Source organism: Schistocerca gregaria, chromosome X (assembly GCF_023897955.1).
Source record: "Schistocerca gregaria isolate iqSchGreg1 chromosome X, iqSchGreg1.2, whole genome shotgun sequence".
Classification (NCBI taxonomy): Eukaryota; Metazoa; Arthropoda; class Insecta; order Orthoptera; family Acrididae; genus Schistocerca; species Schistocerca gregaria.
In genome coordinates this window covers 525,802,537-525,828,204 of record NC_064931.1, presented here as the reverse complement: position 1 = coordinate 525,828,204, position 25,668 = coordinate 525,802,537, and the positions used below count along the sequence as shown (strand labels likewise).

General features: G+C 40.6%; 2 protein-coding genes across 5 annotated transcripts in view; both read right to left on the bottom strand.

Moving 5' to 3' along the window:
• The window catches only part of LOC126297718 (methyltransferase-like 26), a 72,398-nt gene extending 71,244 nt beyond the window's left edge, over positions 1 to 1,154 (bottom strand). Inside the window, exon 1 of the mRNA XM_049988857.1 lies at positions 901 to 1,154. The gene's annotated coding sequence lies outside the window, so the exon portion shown is untranslated. The remainder of the gene's footprint in view (positions 1 to 900) is intronic.
• LOC126297716 (dnaJ homolog subfamily C member 21-like) overlaps positions 1 to 25,454 on the bottom strand; it is a 242,382-nt gene extending 216,928 nt beyond the window's left edge. Inside the window, exons 1-2 of one of the 4 annotated variants that reach the window (XM_049988854.1) lie at positions 25,364 to 25,454; positions 1,180 to 1,268 (exon numbers count right to left, since the gene is read on the bottom strand). Coding sequence is in view for 2 of the 4 variants with exons in the window: in XM_049988847.1 (XP_049844804.1) it covers positions 1,180 to 1,268; positions 8,455 to 8,508 (143 nt within the window). In the remaining 2 variants the exon portion in view is untranslated. Of the gene's footprint in view, positions 1 to 1,179; positions 1,269 to 8,454; positions 8,524 to 22,848; positions 23,008 to 25,171; positions 25,271 to 25,363 lie in introns of those variants that run through there. The other 3 variants (XM_049988848.1, XM_049988855.1, XM_049988847.1) reach the window with 3 other exon arrangements.
• Between the last annotated feature and the right edge of the window lie 214 nt (positions 25,455 to 25,668).

Sequence of the window (25,668 nt, the reverse complement as noted above, 5' to 3'; positions counted from 1 at the left end):
ATGACCAAGTCTGTCACCTGAAATATCACAGCATGAATTAAGAACATCCCACATACATGAACGGAAAGTGATGGAGTATCACACAAATGTTCTTCACGCAATATTTAACTTCCATCAGTCTCAGTGGAATTATTCCATAAGTATACCTGAATCACAAGTAAAACATTAAGTTATAAACTTATGTTACTGCTCCAATGAGCCTTTTGCGATTTTGTATATTTTGTTTTAAAAGTACTTTTTAGCTTTGCTCACAATATTACAATTTTGTTTCAGAAACTTTGAAATGCAAACCAGTGAACTCTCATTAGAGCCTCAGCCACAAAGAGATTCACCCATACCCAATATAGAGAGCACAAGATCTTTTAACAGCATACTCTTTACTTGCAGTTTAAACATATTACAATCATAGGAAATTGGAGGGAGAGCATAAAAGCAATCAGATTACGTGGATACCTTCTTCACAGAAGCTCCACAACCTACCTACTCAACTGTAAATAATTACTGTAAACTTCTTGATTGCAAACAATGTTAGGTTTATTTGTCGCACCCCTATTATTGCTCTTCACTAAATTTATGTCCCTGTTGGAGCAGAGTAACTATAGGGCTGTTTATTCAGATGAGCTATTGTAAATAAGCTGAAGCTTGAAACTGCCACACTAAAATACTTATTTCAACCAAATAGACTGGTGGAAATGTCTTCATTTAATTTATTAAGGATGTGGCCACCCATAAGAAATCGATACACGTAACTTCATTGCCCAGGTTTTACAATTACATCTACATTTGTATTCATTTTTTCTCATTCTATTTTATTCTAAACACTGTCAGTACATGCGCCTTTATTGATGGCCACACTTTTCTGAATAATTAAAGTTCCATTTCTTTCCAAGCCAGCAATACCTTTTTCATAGTACAGATGATACCGATTGCCTGTTAGCACTGCAATTCACCAGTTGTCTCTCAACTGATTTTTAATTCTACTACCAGGAGAACCATATCAACTTCACTGGTTACTTTGATGGTCCATCATAACATCTATAGTTCTATTTGAGTGATTCCAAAGATTATGTGGTAACAGTCATCAGTAAATTGGGAAAGCTGCAACACTCACAGAAAAAGAAAAAGCATTTTAGGAACAGATTCGACTAAAGCAAGTGGACTGTTCAGTTATATACTTACTTCTGTGTCAACTGCAAAGAACTTTTCACCTGATTGGCAGGGTGGTGGTATAATCTGACCCTCTTCAGGAGACTTCCTTTACAAATATTCTGAAAAAGACAAAATGGTTTCGAAGAATTATGCATTAATAACATAAAATTCCAATGAGAGAAAGAAAAAGTGCTAAGTTCTATGAAGACCTTTACACATTACAAGTTATACTAATAAATTATTAATTAATTTATTTGTATCAGCATTACTACTACTATGTTTTAACCAAAATTTTTCAATTTTTTGAATTTCAGCAGTTTTTTAAGATCAGATGACAAAACATCAAAGCTATGTAAGCTGTAAAGGGGAGAAACTAATCACATTTATACGTTAGATCACAGAAACTTCAGATACTTTTCAGGTGGCACAACTGTGATTCTATATCAAGAAGACAACAGTGCAAAACATTCCTGTCATGATAGTGAACCTGTAACAGTACTTAGTTGGAGATCGACAATGGGCATCTTCCAAAAGGGTCTGAAAACCACGTAAATGAAAATGATGCCTTGATAGGGTGGTCTACCTCTCAGTGCAGAAACAGTGGCGAGAATATGATATGCCCAGAAAATTAAGATGCTCAAGCACCAACATGACATAGGACTTTAACAAGAACCTGTCTAGGATACTGAAGCTCACTCTGGAATACACTGGGAAAATATTGTTGCAGTTCATACTACTATGAATGATCACTGTTCCTTTAATTGTATATGGTTGCGTAGCCTATCAGGATGCAAGTAATTACAAAACCACATTTTCAAGAGGAAACCATCTTTAATGTAAACTGTATGAATGAAATTTTCAGATGTCATTTCCTCAAAGCCATATAATCTTTGGCTGGAACAAGGATCTCTCGTCCTGATCAATTGTATTTGTGCTAACTTTGGTTTTTACCTGGAACTGTTGTCAAAACTAGTAGGCACAATTTTTTCTACATGTATTTGACACTGCAAAAAATGACTACAAAGAACTGGGGTAGTGCCTCACTTCTTAGCAACAATTAAAGGAAATGATCAGGGTAGAGCACTATGTAAAATCCTGATAATCACCCCATGTGTGTTCACACACAATAAGTAAATTTTGATAGATAGTTTGATATGGAGCAAATGTATGAAAAAATATTTTTCATCAACCAGCACAACAGAAGTTTAGTGAGTCAAAATTAATTTGCAATCCTCTTGACCACATTGCTTCACATGTTACACACAAGGCAATGACAATATTGGTTTGATGGCAGTGCAGACACAGAATTAGCATGTGCATTAGCTATGTTGTTGCTGACAATTTAGAAGGATGTAAACTGAGTTTAACAAGCCATCACTGATCTGGCTAAGGGAAATATAGCACAAGAAAATGTTTAGAAGTTTGAAAAAATTGGTAACTATGAAGTTCAGTTAAAATCTGAAATGTGTCAGTTCCGTAAAACAGGGTAATGAAAGAAATAATTACCTTAAAATCAGTACCTAATGATTACATCAAAAAAGGAAAGGGACTGCATACCACTATAAAGCCAAAACTTGTGGATCCGAAGACCATTATCAGCTCTGAGAGGCTCCTCATGTACGAAGTTCATTGATGAATCATCCTAAGGCTTCTGTAATACATCCAAATTGACTGACAAATAGAAAAGTGTAAATGTGAAATCCATGGCAGAGTGTAGAGGAAAGATGATGGGGGTCACAATCACACAGTAAAGTACTCGCTGTGTATGCCTCCTGTGCCAGTGCAAAAGGTGATGGCAACAAACTTTCATTAAAAATGCTAGGGGAACTAGGGGAAGGGAGGGTTTGGGTGGGCAGATCATAACTGTTGGCACAGGGGGGGGGGGGGGGGGGGGGGGGGGGGAAGGGCCATATGAGAGGCTCCATGGTAATGGCAAAGGGAGAGGTGCTAAAGGACCCATGGCAAATGGAGGCGGAAGGCATCAGTGAGCCAAAAACAGGGGAAGGCAGGAATGGCTGTGCAAAAAGTAAGACAGCAGCTTAGGGACAGGGCTTGAGAGATTGGTTGGTTGGTTTACAAGAGGGGGAAAGGGACCCAGCTATGAAATCATTGGTCCCTTGTTCCTAATAAAACAATGCCACACGTGAGAATAAAACAGGCGAGACATAACACAAAACGGAATGAGAGGGAAGACCACAAGAACGAAGGAGAGGCAACAAAAGACTAGAAAGAATGAAAGAGGACAAGAGAACAACAGAGACGCAAAAAACAGAGGAAAGTAGAACAAGAAAGCAGATTACAGTGGATGGCAAACCACGAAAATAACAAGGAAAAAACCAGCCACCCTGAAACACATTAAAACCTTCAACCTAAAAGCACTAGGGTGGAGGACACGGAAGACCAAAGGACATGTGCTGGAACTCAGATTGAATGATAAAACCCACCCTCACGGATGAAATGTAAAACCGAATCAGCCGATGAGGTGTTGTCTGCTAAAATCAATGATAAGTTCAGCAACCGAAGATGAAGTCACAGGGCAGCCAAAGAAGGACATAGCGGAAGAATATGGGTCACTCTCAACTGGGCACTGCACCGACACTTAGGTGGGTCTTCACAGCACAGGAGGTAGCCGTTGGCCACCCATGCACAGTCAATGTGGAGCCCGCAGAAAACCGGAGTCCCTGCGAGGCACCCTCATCGAGGACTTGCACACATTCATGGTCCCCTTAATGGCTCACAGTGTGTTGTGTGTACTGAGATTTTGCCATTCTGGCTCCTGAAGCTGAAAAATCATGCAGCATAGTAGAAACCTGCATCACTTGTTGGGATGCCCATCTCCAGAAATGGTTTCCATGTCACCTGTTTGGCCAGCCTGTCAGCAAGTTCATTTCCTGGGGTTCCAATGTGACCAGGGGTCCAGATGAACACAAATGAACGGTTGCACCATTCTAGGGCTTAAATTGACTCCTGGGTGGACACTACCAAAGGATGAAGAGGGTAGCACTCGTCAGTAGTTTTCAGGCTGCTCAAGGAGCCAGTACGTAAAAGAAAAGGCTCCCAGAGCATGAACAGAGATACTGAGGTGCACAAAAAATGGCCACCCTGCTCTGCAATGAATACACTAGAGCTATCGGGTAATGAATGCTGTTCAATATGGCTGCCATGCACATATGCAAAGCCAACATGACTATCAGCCATTGAACTGTCTGTGTAAACCACTTAAGAGGCCTGGAACGCATTAAGGAAGTGACAGCGAAGAGCCACAGGGTTAATGGAGTCCTTAGGGCCACGTGAAAGGTCCAGACGAAGCTGTAGCTGAGACATACACCATGGAGGTGTACTTTAACGAACCACAAGTAGAAGTACTGAAGGGAAGGACTCCAGTTCAGAGAGAAAAGACCACACGTGAACCGCAGTCATTAGCCCCGACCAGGGCCACCGATACGGGAGATGGATTGCCGGGGGCAGGAAAAGGATACGGTAATTCGGATGCTCAGGGGAACTACAAATGTGTACTGTGTAACTGGCGAGCAGTAGCGCACGTCTGTCTGCAATGGAAGGACACCAGCCTCCACCAGTACACTCGTCACCAGACTCTTCCTAAAAGCTCCTGTCACTAGTTGAACTCTGTAGTGGTGCATAGCGTCAAGTAAAGGCAACGCTGAAGGTACTGCCGAACCATTAACCACACTCCCACAGTCAATTCCGGATTGGACAAGGGCTCTGTAGAGCTCCAGCAGTGTACAGCGATCTGCACCCCAATTGGTGTTGCACAGGCAATGGAGGGCATTGAGGTGCTGCCAGCACCTCTGCTTAAGCTTACGAAGATGAGGGAGCCAAGTCAATTGAGCGTCGAAAACCAGTCCCAGAAATCTGTGTGTCTCCACTACAGTGAGTGGACTGTCATTAAGGTGAAGTGCTGGTTCCAGGTTAACAGTACGATGCACCAGAAGTGCACGATACATGACTTTGTGGCTGAGAACTGGAAGCCATTGGCTAGAGCCCATGACTGCACCTTGTTGATGACTCCCTGTAGGTGCCACTCAGCAACACAAGTAAAGGAGCAGCAGTATGAAATGCAGAAGTCGTCTGCAAACAGAGAAGGTGAGATGTAGGGCCTGACAGCTGCTGCTAGACTGTTAATGGCCACTAAAAATAGAGACACTTAATAGAGCCCTGGGGGACTATTCTCCTGGATATGGATGGAACTATGGGAGACATCAACTGACACGGAAAGTACAGAGCGAAACAAAGTTTTGGATAAATTGGGAGCACGCCCCACAGACCCTACTCATGCAATGTGGCAAGGAAATTTTTTGCCAGACCGTGTCGTATGTCAAGAAAGGCGGCAACCAGGTGTTGCTGTCTTGAAAAGCTGAGGGGTAGACTCAATGGACCCAAGATTATCGGTGGTAGATTGACCCTGGCGGAAGCTTCCCTGACATGCAGCCAGCAGGCCATGTGCCTCCAGGACCCGACCCAAACCAATTTCCGACATACCATACGTTCCAGAAGCTTACAAAGAATGTTGGTGAGGCTGATGTGCCGATAGCTATCAACATCAAGGTTTTTTTTTTATCAGATTTGAGCACCAGAATGATGTCGCTTGTAGACAGATGAGAGATGTTTAATCTGGCTGTGGATCCGATCAGGCCCAGGAGCTGTGTTGGGCAATGTTCAAGGGCACTGAGAAGCTCCCACTATGTAAATGGGGTGTTATAGAATTCACTACAGTGCGTAGTGAATAAGAGGACACTCCCTTCCAGCCACTATGAGTGTGCGAAAGACTGGGGGGGGGGGGGGGGGGGGGGGGGACGGACGCAGAGGCTCAAGCAAATTCCTCGGCAATAGTGTGTGTTGGTAGATAACACACCATTTATGGTAACACCAGGGACACCTGTTGGAGCCTGGTACCCGAAAAGACGTTTGATCTTTGCCGAGACTTGGGAAGGTGACTTATGGCACCCAATGTTCGAGAAGTATCTCTCTTAACACTCCTGCTTCATCATTTGGTAAGGTAGTGAACACTGACACAGAACCATTTAAAGGCTATGAGGTGCTCCAGGGAAGGGTCCCACTTACGCCACTGTAGAGCTCGCCGCGGGGGGACGGGGGCGGGGGGACGGGGGTAACAATTTGGGGTCATTTCTTAGCATTATCACTTAGAGACTGCTGGTGTTTCACCACCAGCAAGAGATGACATACTACGCTTCACGACATGTCATCCGTCCTGATGCCAGCCACTCCGACCACTTGCCCTCCCTATGGGCACCACCCAGCTGCAGCAAAGACAACCTGGCAGAATGATCATTGCCAGGACTCCCAAACCCCCAGGGTGACAGGCATCTACTCCTTGGCATATGTGGGGAGTTCACAGCATAAGCATCAGTAGAGCGATCCCTGTGTGGTCATGGGGCTACAACCAACAGCATACATGGCGGCCCCACCACAACCAACTAGCTACTGTGCTGGATATCAGGCGCAAACGAGCTAAGAAGTCCATTATCGACAACTGCACAGAAAGCTGTACTGCACAGAGGATGGAGGAAAACACACCCAGGATGGTGACCTCTCCCAACAGCTGAAGAATGAACAGAAATGCATATCCACAGGTGAGAGGTCTCAGTGCATGATGTACACTGAACCATGTAAAGCCCCCTTCCTCAATTGGCTCACTCTTCGGGAAAATTGAGAAGTGGAGGTCAATCCCTACAGGGGATCATCACATAAAGGCCAAAATGTGAGGGACTCCTTTTAGTTGCCTCTTGTGACAGGCAGGAATACCTCAGGCCTATTCTAAACCCCGGACATGCGCAGGGGAGGGGGGGGGGGGGGGGGGGGGTGCGCGCATCATGTTGTTGTTGTTGGGATGTTTAAGGGGGACTAAACAGCGAAGGTCATCAGTCCCCCATTCCAAAAAACTGGCGGAACAAAATATACGGAACAGGTAAAACCCTAAGGGGGGAGGAGACGCCCCTCCCCCAGGTCACTGAAAGAACACCAATGTGGCAGCGAACACTAGAGACAAGAAGAGTGCAGACGAACACCGGACAGAAAGATACGGAAGAAAAGAAGAGGGCCGGAGACTGGTGCGCGCATCATGTTTGCCTAGTGTTGTGGAATGAACACTCATGAAAGTTGATAGAGCCCTTTTCATCTTTGATAAAGCATGTGACACCAAAATTACATCATGTTACCACAAAACGTTAACTATGGAGGTATAAAATAAACAGAGAGGTCCTGACATCACAACTGTGAAGCCAAGAATTTCAGAGGGTAGCGATCTTGCTCTGACCAGAATACTGCTGCTCTGAGCTCGTGTGCATAGGACAGTCTAGTTTTTGGAAGGCTTTTGAGATATAATGGTGATGTGCACAGGTTTGGGTGTATTAATTATTCCAATAGAGGGGCAAAATCAAAAGGAAGAATGCGTCATGTGTAAGTTGATTCACAGTGTGTTTTTTGCCACTTTTATTCAGAACAAATACGTGCCATTCTTTACATGTACAGCAGACGATTCTTCTCTTTTATGATTTCAGATTTCTGAACAATGAAGCTCAGAATACACCGATAGAACACCATGAGGAGACAGAACTGGTAACCATCTAAACGGAGTACAATACATCTGCAGCAGTTCCGAGAAGAGGATGTCGGCAGACTGTTGCTTTCACCAGTTCATCTTGGGGAAAATGCTGTGTCATCAACTTTTCCTGCTAGCCCACATCTGCAAAATTATGTTAATTCACTGCCTCCAAGTTCATGTTTCTGTGTAAAAATATATACCACAGGTAATCAGGAAGTTTTCTATGATTTACTTTCTCAGTATTTATTTTCTTATAAAAGTTACCATGTTCATTTTAAAATCTAACAGTAATTTCAGATGCCTAAAATGAAAGTAGTACACTGTAGTTTTACAGTTATAACTATTTGCATAATATTGGTATTTGCAGGATAATATTTAACAGTGATGTTATTTTACTGAAATGTGCTTGTAGGTAGCACAAGCAAGACGTATTTTCGAAACTTCTTGGCAGGTTAAAACTACGTGCCGGACCGAGATTAACTCTGGAGCTTTGCCTTCAGCAGGCATTCACTCTAGCAACTGAGCTACCGAAGCACGGCGCGACATGTCCTCAGAGCTTTACGTGCGCAAGTACATAAATTTCATTTAAGATGTATTTTTGTGGCTATGGAAAGGGTGGGGGGTGGGGAGACAGTTAACTTAATTTTCAGCTTATATTCTTCAACCACAACACAAATAATAATAATAATAATAATAATAATAATAATAATAATAATATTTACCCAGTGATTATTTCCTATTGTATGTGGTTTGTAAGACAAGAGCTGCTGGAACATTGAATTGTTCCTACCCCATATATTATGTTTTCAATAGAATATTTGGCTCTACAAGCTGCCTATAGAAAAACTCATTTAAAACTTTGACAAGTAGCTGCCTTTGATTAAAAAAAAAAAAAGATTTTTTCAGAAGTCAGATTCACTTAAGATAATGTGTCTACGTATATTGATCAGAAGCACGGCTGGTATAATTATTTAGTGAATGCATGGCAATTCATTTTACAACTGCCTAAAATACAACTGTGTATCTGAGTTGAATCATGGCAAATGCACATTTCTTGTTTTATGCACTATTTATTAATAATCTCTAAAAAACATCACTGATGAAACAGCTTTGACACTATCTTCTAGCTAAAGTTACACACTACGATGAAATAATTACTACATCATTTACCACTACTGCACAATTAGATATAACATGACACACAATTCTCTAACATTAACAACTACTGGACCTGTTAACATTAACAGTGTGGTAAGTGCCAGCACTCTAGGTGATACACCTTGCTAGTTAAACTAGATAATAGTCACACAGGACGTAAAAGTAAGCCTTTCCACAAAGAATGTATTAACCACAACTCCACACAAGGGGAGCCCAAACTGTTCAATGAACTTGTGTTTTATTGAAGTAACGAGTATTTTATAAACAAATTTAATTACTGGAAAGTAAGTTTCTGGAAAGGACTAAGAACTGATGTACTTACTAGGCTAACATGTTATACAACATGTTTTTGATTTGTTTTTCCTACTGTTTCTTTTCTTTAGAAAGAAGATAACCACCAGTATGAAAGAGGCGTACCTATCCTTCAGTTTTGGCTTCCACCAGCAGAGTTCAGGATGAAGTTTCTGCTCTTGTTCCTCACAACACTGCAGGAGCATCAAACCCAAATGACACATCCTCAGAAACTACTGAACTTTAGAGGAACACGAATCAGCTCTTAACTAAAAATGAATACCAACAAGAAATTAAAGCACTGCAGCAGTGTAAGCAACTACTGAAGCAGAAGGTAACTTCTTTGAATGTCACCCTTAAGGAATTGAAGGGGAAGCTTTTTGTGGATGACAGCAGACTAAGTATACTGAGGATACAGTGGTTTTCTGCAGCTGCAAACTGCCAAGGCTAATGGGCAGGCCGTACCCAGGTCACACACAGTCCAGAATTGTTCTACTTTGCTCTGATACTGTATTTTTATTCTCTTAGGGCAGACACTAACATTACACACTGCTTTAATACACATCTGCCACACTCCACAACACTATAAAAGTGGTACCTGTGTGCAGGTAGAGCACATCTAACGCATTTAACACAGCAAAATGCTTGCTGTCCTGGAACAAAGCATCAAAATCTCTAACTTAGTAGTGTATGAAACTGTCATAAGCCAACACATACCATTTTATAGTGTGTGCTATTACAGTTACATCAACAAAGGATCTTCCACAGATATGGATAACCTGCCAGATGTCAAAGAGACATTCGTACTCATGATTGTTGCCGTAAATGCTTCTTGGAAGCTCTTAGTAGGATACTATTTCGCTGGCAGTATAAATAGCAACTGAAAAGCCGAATTAGTTAAGCAATGCCACAGTCTTGCTAATTCATGTTGTATTTTAACTGTCTCATTCGTGACAGTTTAGTCACAAATTTATCAATGGCTAGATGCCTAGGACATGACCTTTCTTATGAAACTGGCAACTACTTTTTTGGTTGAAGGGAATAGTCATGAAGTGTGATATCTCTTACACTCACCATATGTTGAATCTGATGTGAAACTCTTTAGGAACAAAAAAATTTTAGGATGAGTAAAGCGGTCTCATTTGTTGGCATTTCTTGGAACCATTACATAAATTACAGGTTAAAAGAAGACTCCACATGCCATCACCATTTCTTGACAAGTAAGATGAAGGTGAAATTGACAACACAGTTACTTAGCAACTCTGTGGCAGATGCAGTACAGTATTGGTATGATATGAAAATTCTAGGTTTCTAAGAGGCATGTGCAACACTAAGGTTTATGCGTATTTTCTACTGTTATGGTGTCCTAAATTCGAGAAAACTTTCACAAAAAGACTATAATCAAGCATTAAATAAGGCGAACTACTTAGCTGTTGAGGGATTTTTGCTAAATGTACAGAGGTACATAGACACTAACAGTTGCACCAAAAACAAAGGAATGAGAGTTGTCTAACTGAAGGACTAGATTTGTTGGATTTCTTTTCTGTATCTGCAATGGAATCAGCAAAGGTGTATCACAAGGGTCTATCCTTGGGCCCTTCTTCATTGTAGCTATCAATGATTAACCTAATCTACATCTACATACATACTCCGCAATCCACACACGGCGCGTGGCACAGTGTACCTCGTACCACAACTAGCATCATCTCTCCCTGTTCCACTCCTAAACAGAACGAGGGAAAAATGACTGCCTATATACTTCTGTACGAGCCCTAATCTCTCTTCTTTGTGGTCTTTCCACGAAATGTAAGTTGGCGGCAGTAAAATTATACTGCAGTCAGCCTCAAATGCTGGTTCTCTAAATTTCCTCAGTAGCAATTCACAGAAAGACCACCTTTCCTCTAGAGACTCCCACCCGAGTTCCTGAAGCATTTCCGTAACACTTGTGTGATGATCAAACCTACCAGTAACAAATCTAGCAGCACGCCTCTGAATTGCTTCCATTTCCTCCCTCAATCCGACCTGATAAGGATCCCAAACACACTAGCAGTACTCAAGAATAGGTCGTATTAGTGTTTTATAAGTGGTCTCATTTACAGATGAACCACATCTTCCCAAAATTCTACTAATGAACCGAAGACTACCATATGCCTTCCCCACAACTGCCATTACATGCTTGTCCCACTTCATATCGCTTTGCAATGTTATGCCCAAATATTTAATCGACATGACTGTCAAGCACTACACTAGTAATGGAGTATTCAAACATTAGGGGATTCTTTTTCCTCTTCATCTGCATTAATTTACATTTATCTATATGTAGAGTTAGCTGCCATTCTTTACACCAATCACAAATCCTGTCCAAGTCATCTTGTATCCTCCTACAGTAACTCAACGACGACACCTTCCTGTACACCACAGCATCAGCAGCAAACAGCCGCACATTGCTATCCTCCCTATCCAAAAGATCATTTATGTAGATAGAAAACAGTGGACCTACCACACTTCCCTGGGGCACTCCAGACGATACCCTCACCTCCAATGATCACTCACCATTGAGGACAATGTACTGGCTTCTATTAAGAAGTCTTTGAGCCCCTCCCATATCTGGAAACCAAACCCATAACTTGTACCTTAGTTAGGAGTCCGCAGTGGGGCACCGGGTCAAACACTTTCTGGAAGTCAAGGAATATGGCATCCGTCTGATACCCTTCATCCTTGGCAAGATATCATTTGAAAAAAGGGCTAATTGTGTTTCGCAGAAGCAATGCTTTCTAAAGCTGTGCTGATGCATGGACAGCAACTTTTCTGTTTCAAGGAAATTCATTACATTCGAACTGAGAATATGTTCGAGAATCCTGCAACAAACCAATGTTAAGGATATTGGTCTGTAATTTTGAGGATCCATCCATCCTACCCTTCTTATACACAGGTGTCACCTGCACTTTTTTCCAGTCGCTCGGGACTTTACGTTGGGCAAGAGATTCGCGATAAATGCAAGCTAAGTAAGGAGCCAATGCAGTAGAGTACTCTCTGTAAAACCGAATTGGAATCCCATCAGGACCTGGCGATTTATTTATTTTCAACCCATTCAGCTGCTTCACAACCCCAGGGATGTCTATCACTATGTCCTCCATAAGGGAATCTGTAAGAGACTCAAACATCGGTATGTTTGTATGATCCTCCTGCGTGAAAGATTTCTCAAATGCTAAATTTAGAATTTCAGCTTTTGTTTTGCTGTCTTCCATTGCCAGGCCACTCTGATCAGTGAGTGACTGGATGGAAGCCTTCGAACCACTTACCAATTTTATGTAAGACCAGAATTTCCTTAGGTTTTCAGCAAGATCTTTTGCTAAGGAATGACAGTGGTAGTTTTTGTATGCTTCGCGCATCGCTTTTTACAGCAGCATGAATCTAACTTTTGCCTGTCCTCATTCTCTCTATCTTTCTTGTACCATGAGTGCAACTGCCTTTGCTTCCTGAGCATTCTCTGAATAGCACTGTTAAACCACAGTGGGTCTTTTCTGTCCGTAACCCACTTTTTCGGCACATACTTGTCCAATACGTGATTTAAAATGTGCTTAAAATTTGCCCATAATTCTTCAACGTCCATCGTACCGGAAGTAAATGAAGTCTATTCATTTACTAAGTGGGGTGCTAACAACTGCTTACATGCTCTTTCTAGTAATAATACACTCCTAGCCTTCTTGACCAACTTTTTAACTTTTTTAACCATAGTCATAATGACAACATCATGATCACTAATTCCTGTCTCAACACTGACACTGTCAATGAGGTCTGGACTGTTCGTGGCTACCAGATTTAAAATATTTCCATTATGTGTTGGCTGTCTATTTAGCTGCTGAAGACAATTTTTGGATAATGTGTTCAAAATTAATTCACACGACAGCTTGTCTGTACCACCTGTAATGAATTCATAGACATCCCAGTCTATACTAGGTAGGTTGAAGTAGTCTAATATAGCATGCTCCGGGTACTTCTGCGATATAGAATGTAGACTCCCTTTGAAATAGTCTAGAACTGTCACGGTGGAACCTGATGGCCGGTAATAACACCCCACAATTAACTTTATTTCCCCAAGCCCTGTTAAACGTTTCCAGATAACTTCACAATCACACTCTACTTTGACAATTTTATTGTGTTTTACACTCGTATAGGAAACAAGTGTGAAAAACTACTAACCCTTCATTAAACTTCCTCCCTGTGTGCAAGTTCTCTCAGACCATTCAGAGATTCTTTTTAGTGCATTCAGTAGTCATGGTGGTTGGAGCAATAATCTGACTGCATGCCAGTTTGTTGCAGCTTACAAGCAGCTACTAGCTCATACTGAGATCTGTGGAATCAAAAAAAATTGTGTACTTTTATATTACATTGCAATCCTTATTCACAGTAATTCTCATGAAGATCAGACCAATCTTACTTCTGAATGGTGGCAATTAGTAAGGAAGGAAAATCATGCAGTACAAATGTGTCCTTGAGCGTAAGCACGAAAAGGTGCAGAAGAAAAGGCCTGCATTGTGGAAAGACAGGAGTTCGGTGTTACACCATGACAATACTTCAGCTCATTGTACCTCCTCCATCACTGAATTTTTGACCAAATTCAAAATTCCTGCACTTCCACAACCACCATATTCCCCTGATTTGGCCCCTGTGGACTTTAACCGATTTCCTAAACTGAAATCTTCACTGAAAGTGGAGCAATTTCACTCGACTGAAGACATCCAGGCAAATATGGAGAGCATCCATAACACACTTCAGGAAAAAAAGATAATTTCAGGAATGTTTCCAAAAGTGGAAACACCATTTGAGTGTGTGTTTAGTCAAAAGGGGACTATTTTGAAGGAGATTCATCACAGTAGCATGTAAGTAACACCATTGTACAATTACAAACCCATACTTAGAACTTTCCAGTCACACCTCATACACTCCTTCCACCTTTCTGCTTTCCCTTCTTTGCTTAGGACTGGTTTTCTAAGCTCCTGATATTCAAATAGGTGGTTCTCTTCTCCAAAGGTCTATAGTTTTCCTGTATACAGCATCAATCTTCCCTTTAGTGATATATGTTTATATATCCTCACATTTGTCCTCTAACCATTCCTGTTTAGCCATTTTGAACTTCCTGTCAATCTGATTTCTGAGACATTTGTATTCCTTGTAGCTTGCTTCATTTACTGCATTTTTTATATTTTCTCTTTTCATTAGTTAATTTCCCTCCCCCCATGAACCATGGACCTGGTGGGGAGGCTTGTGTGCCTCAGCGATACAGATGGCCGTACCGTAGGTGCAACCACAACGAAGGGGTATCTGTTGAGAGGCCAGACAAACGTGTGGTTCCTGAAGAGGGACAGCAGCCTTTTCAGTAGTTGCAGGGGCAACAGTCTGGATGATTGACTGATCTGGCCTTGTAACATTAACCAAAACGGCCTTGCTGTGCTGGTACTGCGAACAGCTGAAAGCAAGGGCAAACTACAGCCGTAATCTTTCCCGAGGGCATGCAGTTTTACTGTATGGTTAAATGATGATGTCGTCCTCTTGGGTAAAATATTCCGGAGGTAAAATAGTCCCCCATTCGGATCTCCGGGCGGGGACTACCCGAGAGGACGTTGTTATCAGGAGAAAGGAAACTGGCGTTCTACGGATCGGAGCGTGGAATGTCAGATCCCTTATCGGGCAGGTAGGTTAGAAAATTTAAAAAGGGAAATGGATAGGTTAAAGTTAGATATAGTAGGAATTAGTGAAGTTCGGTGGCAGGAGGAACAAGACTTTTGGTCAGGTGAATACAGGGTTATAAATACAAAATCAAATAGGGGTAATGCAGGAGTAGGTTTAATAATGAATAAAAAAAATAGGAGTGCGGGGAAGCTACTACAAACAGCATAGTGAACACATTGTGGCCAAGATAGACACAAAGCCCACCCCTACAACAGTAGTACAAGTATATATGCCAACTAGCTCCGCAGATGAAGACATTGAGGAAGTCTATTATGAGGTAAAAGAAATTATTCAGGTAGTGAAGGGAGATGAAAATTTAATAGTCATGGGTGACTGGAATTCGTCAGTTGGAAAAGGGAGAGAAGGAAACATAGTAGGTGAATATGGATTGGGGGGAAGAAATGAAAGAGGAAGCCACCTCATAGAATTTTGCACAGAGCACAACTTAATCATAGCTAACACTTGGTTCAAGAATCATAAAAGAAGGTTGTATGCATGGAAGAAGCCTGGAGATACTAAAAGGTATCAGATAGATTATATAATGGTAAGACAGATTTAGGAACCAGGTTTTAAGTTTTAAGACATTTCCAGGGGCAGATGTGGATTCTGACCACAATCTATTGGTTATCAACTGTAGATTAAAACTGAAGAAACAGCAAAAAGGTGCTAATTTAAGGAGAGGGGACCTGGATAAACTGAAAGAACCAGAGGTTGTATAGAGTTTCAGGGAGAGCATAAGGGAACAATTGACAGGAATGGAGGAAAGAAACACAGTAGAAGAACAGGTAGCTCTGAGGGATGAAGGAGTGAAGGCAGCGGAGAATAAAGTAGGTAAAAAGACGAGGGCTAATAGAAATCTGTGGGTAACAGAAGAAATATTGAATTTAATTGATGAAAGAAGAAAATAAAAATGCAGTAAATGAAGCAGGCAAAAAGGAATACAAACGTCTCAAAAACGAGATCGACAGGAAGTGCAAAATGGCTAAGCAGGGATGGCTAGAGGATAAATGTAAAGATGTAGAGGCTTATCTCACTAGGGGTAACATAGAAACTGCCTACAGGAAAATTAAAAGAGACCTTTGGAGAAAGGAGAACCACTTGTATGAATATCAAGAGCTCAGATGGAAACCCAGTTCTAAGCGAAGAAGGGAAAGCAGAAAGGTGGAAGGAGTATATAGAAGGTTTATACAAGGGCGATGTACTGGAAATGGAAGAGGATGCAGATGAAGATGAAATGGGAGATACAATACTGCGAGAAGAGTTTGACAGAGCACTGAAAGACGTGAGTCAAAACAAGGCCCCGGGAGTAGACAACATTCCATTGGAACTACTGACGGCCTTGGGAGAGCCTGTCATGACAAAACTCTACCATCTGGTGAGCAAGATTTATGAGACAGGCGAAATACAGTCAGACTTCAAGAAGAATATAATAATTCCAATCCAAAAGAAAGCAGGTGTTGACATATGTGAAAATTACCGAACTATCAGTTTAATAAGTCACAGCTGCAAAATACTAACACGAATTCTTTACAGACGAATGGAAAAACTAGTAGAAGCGGACCTTGCGGAAGATCCGTTTGGATTCCGCAGAAATGTTGGAACACGTGAGGCAATACTAACCTTACGACTTATCTTAGAAGAAGGATGAAGAAAAGGCAAACCTACGTTTCTAGCATTTGTAGACTTAGAGAAAGCTTTTGACAATGTTGACTAGAATACTCTCTTTCAAATTCTGAAGGTGGCAGGGGTAAAATACAGGGAGCAAAAGGCTATTTACAATTTATACAGAAACCAGATGGCAGTTATAAGAGTCGAGGGGCACGAAATGGAAGCAGTGGTTGGGAAGGGAGTGAGAAAGTGTTGTAGCCTCTCCCTGATATTATTCAATCTGTATATTGAGCAAGCAGTGAAGGAAACAAAAGAAAAATTTGGAGTAGGTATTAAAATTCATGGAGACGTAGTAAAAACTTTGAGGTTCGCCGATGACATTGCAATTCTGTCAGAGACGGCAAAGGACTTGGAAGAGCAGTTGAACGGAATGGACAGTGTCTTGAAAGGAGGATATAAGATGAACATCAACAAAAGTAAAACGAGGATAATGGAATGTAGCCAAATTAAATCTGTTTATGCTGAGGGAATTAGATTAGGAAATGAGACACTTAAAGTAGTAAAGGAGTTTTGCTATTTAGGAAGTAAAATAACTGATGATGGTCGAAGTAGAGAGGATATAAAATGTAGACTGGCAATGGCAAGGAAAGCGTTTCTGAAGAAGAGAAATTTGTTAACATCGAGTATAGATTTAATGGTCAGGAAGTCTTTTTGAAAGTATTTGTATGGAGTGTAGCTGTGTATGGAAGTGAAACATGGACGATAACTAGTTTGGACAAGAAGAGAATAGAAGCTTTCGAAAAGTGGTGCTACAGAAGAATGCTGAAGATTAGATGGGTAGATCACGTAACTAATGAGGAGGTATTGAATACAATTGGGGAGAAGAGGAGTTTGTGGCACAACTTGACAAAAAGAAGGGACCGGTTGGTAGGACATGTTTTGAGGCATCAAGGGATCACAAATTTAGCATTGGAGGGCAGCGTGGAGGGTAAAAATCGTAGAGGGAGACCAAGAGATGAGTACACTAAGCAGATTTTGAAGGATGTAGGTTGCAGTAGGTACAGGGAGATGAAGCAGCTTGCACAGGATAGAGTAGCATAGAGAGCTGCATCAAACCAGTCTCAGGACTGAAGACCACAACAACACAGTTAATTTCAGTATCTTTATTAACAACAACACAGTTAATTTCAGTATCTTTGTTAACAACAACACAGTTAATTTCAGTATCTTTGTTAACAACAACACAGTTAATTTCAGTATCTTTGTTAACAACAACACAGTTAATTTCAGTATCTGTTACCAAAGGATTTCTACTAGCCCTTGCCTTTTAACCTGTTTGATCCACTGTTGCCTTCACTATTTAAGCTCTCAGAGCTACCTATTCTTCCGATGTATTCCTTTCCTCTGTTCTTGTCAATTGTTCCCTAACACTCCCTATGAAACTCTACAACCTCTAGTTATTTCAGTTTATCCAGGTCCCATCCCTTTAAATTCCTACCTGTTTGCTGTTTCTTCATTTTTAATGTACAGTTCATAACCAATAAATTGTGATCAGGGTCCACAGCTGCCCCTGTAAATGTCGTACAATTTCAAACTTGGTTCTGACATCTATCTTACCATCATATAACAAATCAACTTCAGCTGTCTATGTCTTTTCTACATATACAGCCTTATTTCATGATTCTTAAAAGAAGTGCTAGCTATGATTAAGTTATGCTCTCTGCAAAATTCTACCACGCAGCTACATCTCATTCCTTACCCCCAGTCCATTTTCACCTACTACTTCTCTTCCTTTTTTTACCATGAACTACTACCCTTAACTATCTGAATTATTTCTTTTATCTTATCATATATTTCTTCACCTCCCCCCATGAACCGTGGACCTTGCCGTTGGTGGGGAGGCTTGCGTGCCTCAGCGATACAGATGGCCGTACCGTAGGTGCAACCACAACGGAGGGGTATCTGTTGAGAGGCCAGACAAACGTGTGGTTCCTGAAGAGGGGCAGCAGCCTTTTCAGTAGTTGCAGGGGCAACAGTCTGGATGATTGACTGATCTGGCCTTGCAACATTAACCAAAACGGCCTTGCTGTGCTGGTACTGCGAACGGCTGAAAGCAAGGGGAAACTACAGCCGTAATTTTTCCCGAGGACATGCAGCTTTACTGTATGATTAAATGATGATGGCATCCTCTTGGGTAAAATATTCCGGAGGTAAAATAGTCCCCCATTCGGATCTCCGGGCGGGGACTACTCAGGAGGATGTCGTTATCAGAAGAAAGAAAACTGGCGTTCTACGGATCGGAGCGTGGAATGTCAGATCCCTTATTCGGGCAGGTAGGTTAGAAAATTTAAAAAGGGAAATGGATAGGTTAAAGTTAGATATAGTGGGAATTAGTGAAGTTCGGTGGCAGGAGGAACAAGACTTCTGGTCAGGTGACTACAGGGTTATAAACACAAAATCAAATAGGGGTAATGCAGGAGTAGGTTTAATAATGAATAGGAAAATAGGAATACGGGTAACCTACTACAAACAGCATAGTGAATGCATTATTGTGGCCAAGATAGATACGAAGCCCACACCTACTACAGTAGTACAAGTTTATATGCCAACTAGCTCTGCAGATGAAGAAATTGAAGAAATGTACGATGAAATAAAAGAAATTATTCAGATAGTGAAGGGAGACGAAAATTTAATAGTAATGGGTGACTGGAATTCGAGTGTAGGGAAAGGGAGAGAAGGAAACATAGTAGGTGAATATGGATTGGGGCTAAGAAATGAAAGAGGAAGCCGCCTAGTAGAATTTTGCACAGAGCACAACTTAATCATAGCTAACACTTGGTTTAAGAATCATGAAAGAAGGTTGTATACGTGGAAGAACCCTGGAGATACTAAAAGGTATCAGATAGATTATATAATGGTAAGACAGAGATTTAGGAACCAGGTTTTAAGTTGTAAGACATTTCCAGGGGCAGATGTGGACTCTGACCACAATCTATTGGTTATGACCTGTAGATTAAAACTGAAGAAACTGCAAAAATGTGGGAAATTAAGGAGATGGGACCTGGATAAACTGAAAGAACCAGAGGTTGTACAGAGTTTCAGAGAGAGCATAAGGGAACAATTGACAGGAATAGGGGAAAGAAATACAGTAGAAGAAGAATGGGTAGCTCTGAGGGATGCAGTAGTGAAGGCAGCAGAGGATAAAGTAGGTACAAAGACGAGGGCTGCTAGAAATCCTTGGGTAACAGAAGAAATATTGAATTTAATTGATGAAAGGAGAAAATATAAAAATGCAGTAAATGAAGCAGGCAAAAAGGAATACAAACGTCTCAAAAATGAGATCGACAGGAAGTGCAAAATGGCTAAACAGGGATGGCTAGAGGACAAATGTAAGGATGTAGAAGCTTATCTCACTAGGGGTAAGATAGATACTGCCTACAGGAAAATTAAAGAGACCTTTGGAGAGAAGAGAACCACTTGTATGAATATCAAGAGCTCAGATGGCAGCCCAGTTCTAAGCAAAGAAGGGAAGGCAGAAAGGTGGAAGGAGTATATAGAAGGTTTATACAAGGGCGATGTACTCTAGGACAATATTATGGAAATGGAAGAGGATGTAGACGAAGACGAAATGGGAGATACGATACTGCGTGAAGAGTTTGACAGAGCACTGAAAGACCTGAGTCGAAACAAGGCCCCCGGAGTAGACAACATTCCATTAGAACTACTGACGGCTTTGGGACAACCAGTCCTGACAAAACTCTACCAGCTGGTGAGCAAGATGTATGCGACAGGCGAAATACCCTCAGACTTCAAGAAGAATATAATTATTCCAATCCCAAAGAAAGCAGGTGCTGACAGATGTGAAAATTACCGAACTATCAGTTTAATAAGCCACGGCTGCAAAATACTAACGCGAATTCTTTACAGACGAATGGAAAAACTAGTAGATGCAGACCTCGGGGAGGATCAGTTTGGATTCCGTCAAAATGTTGGAACACGTGAGGCAATACTGACCTTACGACTTATCTTAGAAGAAAGATTAAGAAAAGGCAAACCTACGTTTGTAGCATTTGTAGACTTAGAGAAAGCTTTTGACAATGTTGACTGGAATACTCTTTTTCAAATTCTAAAGGTGGCAGGGGTAAAATACAGGGAGCGAAAGGCTATTTATAATTTGTACAAAAACCAGATGGCAGTCATAAGAGTCGAGGGGCATGAAAGGGAAGGAGTAGTTGGGAAAGGAGTGAGACAGGGTTGTAGCCTCTCCCCGATGTTATTCAATCTGTATATTGAGCAAGCAGTAAAGGAAACAAAAGAAAAATTTGGAGTAGGTATTAAAATTCATGGAGACGAAATAAAAACTTTGAGGTTCGCCGATGACATTGTAATTCTGTCAGAGACGGCAAAGGACTTGGAAGAGCAGTTGAACGGAATGGACAGTGTCTTGAAAGGAGGATATAAGATGAACATTAACAAAAGCAAAACGAGGATAATGGAATGTAGTCAAATTAAATCGGGTGATGCAGAGGGAATTAGACTGGGAAATGAGACACTTAAAGTAGTAAAGGACTTTTGCTATTTAGGAAGTAAAATAACTGATGATGGTCGAAGTAGAGAGGATATAAAATGTAGACTGGCAATGGCAAGGAAAGCGTTTCTGAAGAAGAGAAATTTGTTAACATCGAATATAGATTTATGTATCAGGAAGTCGTTTCTGAAAGTATTTGTTTGGAGTGTAGCCATGTATGGAAGTGAAACATGGACGATAACTAGTTTGGACAAGAAGAGAATAGAAGCTTTCGAAATGTGGTGCTACAGAAGAATACTGAAGATAAGGTGGATAGAGCACGTAACTAATGAGGAGGTATTGAATAGGATTGGGGAGAAGAGAAGTTTGTGGCACAACTTGACTAGAAGAAGGGATCGGTTGGTAGGACATGTTTTGAGGCATCAAGGGATCACAAATTTAGCATTGGAGGGCAGCGTGGAGGGTAAAAATCGTAGAGGGAGACCGAGAGATGAGTACACTAAGCAGATTCAGAAGGATGTAGGTTGCAGTAGGTACTGGGAGATAGACAGCTTGCACAGGATAGAGTAGCATGGAGAGCTGCATCAAACCAGTCTCAGGACTGAAGACAACAATAACAACAACATATTTCTTCAATCTCTTATCTGCAGAGACAGTTGGCATATAAATTTTTACTACTGTGATAGACGTGGGCTTCATGTGTCTTGGCTACAATAATGCATTCACTGTGCTGTTCGAAGTAGTTTATCCGTCTTCACCACCACCACCACCACCACCACCACATTACCCCTATTTGATTTTTTTATTCACCAGACTAGGAGCTCTGTTTTTTCTGCCACCAAACTTCACTAATTCCCACTATATGTAACTTTAACCTATCCATTTCCCTTTGCAAGTGTTCCAAACTTCCCACACAATTAAGGGATCTCACATTCCACACTCCCATCCATGGACTGCAAGTTTTTTCCATCTGATAACAACACCCTCCTAAGTGGTTCCCACCCAGAAATCCAATGAGGGACTATTTTACCTCTAGAATATTTTACCCAAAAGGACACTATCATTTAATGGCTCAGTAAAGCTGCATTCATTAGGAAAAATGAAGGCTGAACATCCCCCTTGCTTTCAGCCATTCACACTACCAGCAGAGCAATGCTGTTTTGGTTGTGTTATAAGGCCAGTTCAAATAGACCATCCATACTTGCACCTGCTGAAGAGGTTGCTGCCCCTCTTCAGGAACCGCAAGAGTTTCATTAACGAATTCAGATATAAAGAAGGAAATTTAATTTTTATAACTGTGCCACCTTGTAGGCCTATATAACATTACAACTATTTCATATGTGTAACCCTACACTTTCAGGTTTTACAATTTTATTTTGTTTAACATAATGTTTACCACTTATACTTTATTCTTGCCATACATATATTACACATACAGACTGCTTTGCCTATGTTTCCTTACAGCACGCAATGGATTTTCATTTAGTATTTGGCCGGTAGTCTACTTACATTTCTTAGTGTTTTCTATGATGGTGACAAAATTTGGTAGGTAACTGTATGGATGCATCCCTACATATTAAAAAATTCTCATGGCAGCTTGTGTTGTTTACCTCATAGTTATGTGAAAGTACCTCATTTCTTTGTTAAATTTTTTCCCGGTGAAACAAACTTTATGCACAGTAACCTACTAAAATTTCTTACTTTCAATATGTTTAGCAGTTTAAAACTAGGACTTCATCTTGTTAGGCTATTCTCCCTGGTCATGGTAAGGATTACTGCTTTTTTGTGTAACACATACCTTAATTCAAATTTCTTGGGCTTCCACCATAGTTCCATTCCAAATGGCATTATAGAATGAGGCTGTCCATAATGAAACAAAGGTTGATGGCGAAGACCCATCAGTCACATGTTAATTTAACAGACTGTTGGTATCTGCTTCTTCAGTTCTTTTAAATACAACAAATAAGGCAAATCATTTGTTCACTTCAGATAACTATGATAGAACTGCTGTCAGTTTATTACAGCTTTGTGGATCACCTAAGTACATAATTTTCAAATCTAAACTATGGATCTAGTTTCATGAACTAGTTCGCCCCCTTGTATGACATTAAGCATGACTTCTGCACTACTGGACTGGCTCTGTTCTTCAGGGGATAACTATATTACATTACAGAATGTAGGAACAACAAACCTTTTTGTGGCAAAACTGATTTTATAATATTAAAGACCTGACGAATAGCTTGGTTATACATAAATACTGGAAATGTGCGAAGATGTAGTGGCTCAAGTTAAAATGCCATTCTAGACTGTCTTGCTACAGCCTGAAAGAAAATACATTGAAAACTTAAGCAAGCATACAGTGGATTTTATGCTACATAAATTTCCAAACACAATGACAAAGTCTATGCTTTTTCATCCCTCCTGTTCACCATGAGTTTTACAGACGTTTGCTAAATATGGAAGGTAACAGATCTGAATTGACCAAATGGCTTTGTAATTTAGAATCTGAATAGGCCAAATCACCACAGAATGCATTACAAGTTGTTCATGTGAGAATGGCTCTTAACAATGTTTTTGTTCCAACGAATAATGCATATTCTAGGGACAATGTATGTATACTCTAACACTTCATTTAAAAAACACTAACGAAAGCATTACGGTACTCGGACATCTCAATTTCTGCATTTTTTTAATGTTCTGCTGCTGATAATTCCCAATTAAAAGTATCAATAAGGCTGCAAAGCCTGCCTGATTAAACACTTCCTAAAAAGTTAATAAAAAATCTACTGGAATCAGATTACAGGCCTTGGATTACAATGGGCATCAAAACTTCTTTTACAATAAATAGGGAGTTTTATGCAACAACCAACTGATCGTATGATCCAAATAAGATTAGGCATTACGAACTGTACAATAAGATTCTTAACATGGCCATACAGGCACCAAAGAACATGTTCTTGAAGGCAGAAATTAATAACTCAAGCAAAAAATTAGGAATTTTGTAAAAGATGGAAACAAGGAAAAGTGCAGTTTGCCATGACAATATCCAAATAAAAAATGAGAATCATTTTTAGTGACCCAAAAATATTTACTGATGTATTCAGTAAATATTCTTAACTAATAGAACAAATAGGATCACAAGGCTCTATACATCAAGCTACAAATTTTCTGGTAGCCAGTGTACCTAGCACAATAGAACAGATTCGAGTAACAACTGTCATTCTTCCGAAAATAGGACGAGTCGTTAAATCACTGAAAAGTAATAACTCTACTGGAGCTGAGAATATGTCAATAAAATTATTATAGTACTGTTGGAGCCATGTTAGTAAAATTCTTTGCCACATTTATGATGCATCATTTATGCATGGAACAGTTCCTGGTAAGCTTACGTGTGCAGTTTTAAAACTGCAATGACAAGGGACATACAGGTCCTGCACATTATTAAACTATCTCCCTACTGAAAAGTCTTTCCAATGTTTTAGAGAAACTTACGCATGGTATGATTGTTAAGCACTGCAGCAAGCATTATATCGCAAGTGTTTGACTTTCAAGAGGGGTTATCAACAGAAAATGCAATATTTGGATTTGCTGTCAATGTTTTGATGTCCAAGAAAAATATGTTTGGAATATTTTAGTTAACAAAAGCGGCTGATTGGGTTAGTCACAAAATACTTTCAAAAGAGACCTAAATATCCAGGTGTAAGTGGCAGAGCAGAGCAGTATCTACAGCCTTATCTTCAAAATAGAAGGCGTTTTCGTACAGACACTTCACTAGTACAGCTAACTTTGTCCTGCAACTTCGCTTTCACGCAGCTTTATGACGACGACGTTCTCTTGAAATATATCTTTTACAATGATATAATTTTGCGGAGACATCTACTGGTATATGTTGATACTGTCCGGGAAACCTGTTGCGAAGAGAACTGACAAAAAGTAATACATTACAATGTCATGCCTGATGCGGCAGTTTTACTCCAACAGCGAAAATGTGGTAATCAGTAATTTTTTCCTCCCTTTCGTCACTTTATGGGACTGTCAAAGTGAAAAATGTTGATATAGTAACGAAGTTCTGTAATTTTCGGCTAATGGCTAAATTTGGGTATTTACGTCATGGAATATACCTCTTTTACACGATTGTTCAACATAAGACGCGAGATTTTGCCTTCTGTGGCTATTTATTTGAAACAAAAACTTTGAAATAATCAACCTGTGAACATCAATTACGTTTACAACGTACTGGTGAACCGTAAATACAGCCGGTAATAACACATTGTCAGTGTTTTGTTCTGTCATGGCGGCACCGCCACGCCCACCTGTGTTCAAACCGTAGCTCGGCTGGGGTCCATAGCGCCGTCTCCTCCTATTCTCACCTCCATGCTGTGAACAGAATGCAATCTATCCATCACTGATGATTGGAAACCTGCAACATTCGACGCAAACAATATGGCGACTATATCGCGATGTTACGGATTTTTCTAAACGGTCAAAGCAACAGACCAGCCTGTCACCACAAACAGGTTTCTAGTATCACATTCGTTGACTTCGCCAACAAACAACAAAACTATGAATATATTAACATTAAGTAACTGTCTGAAACCAATGACTCGTATAGACCATA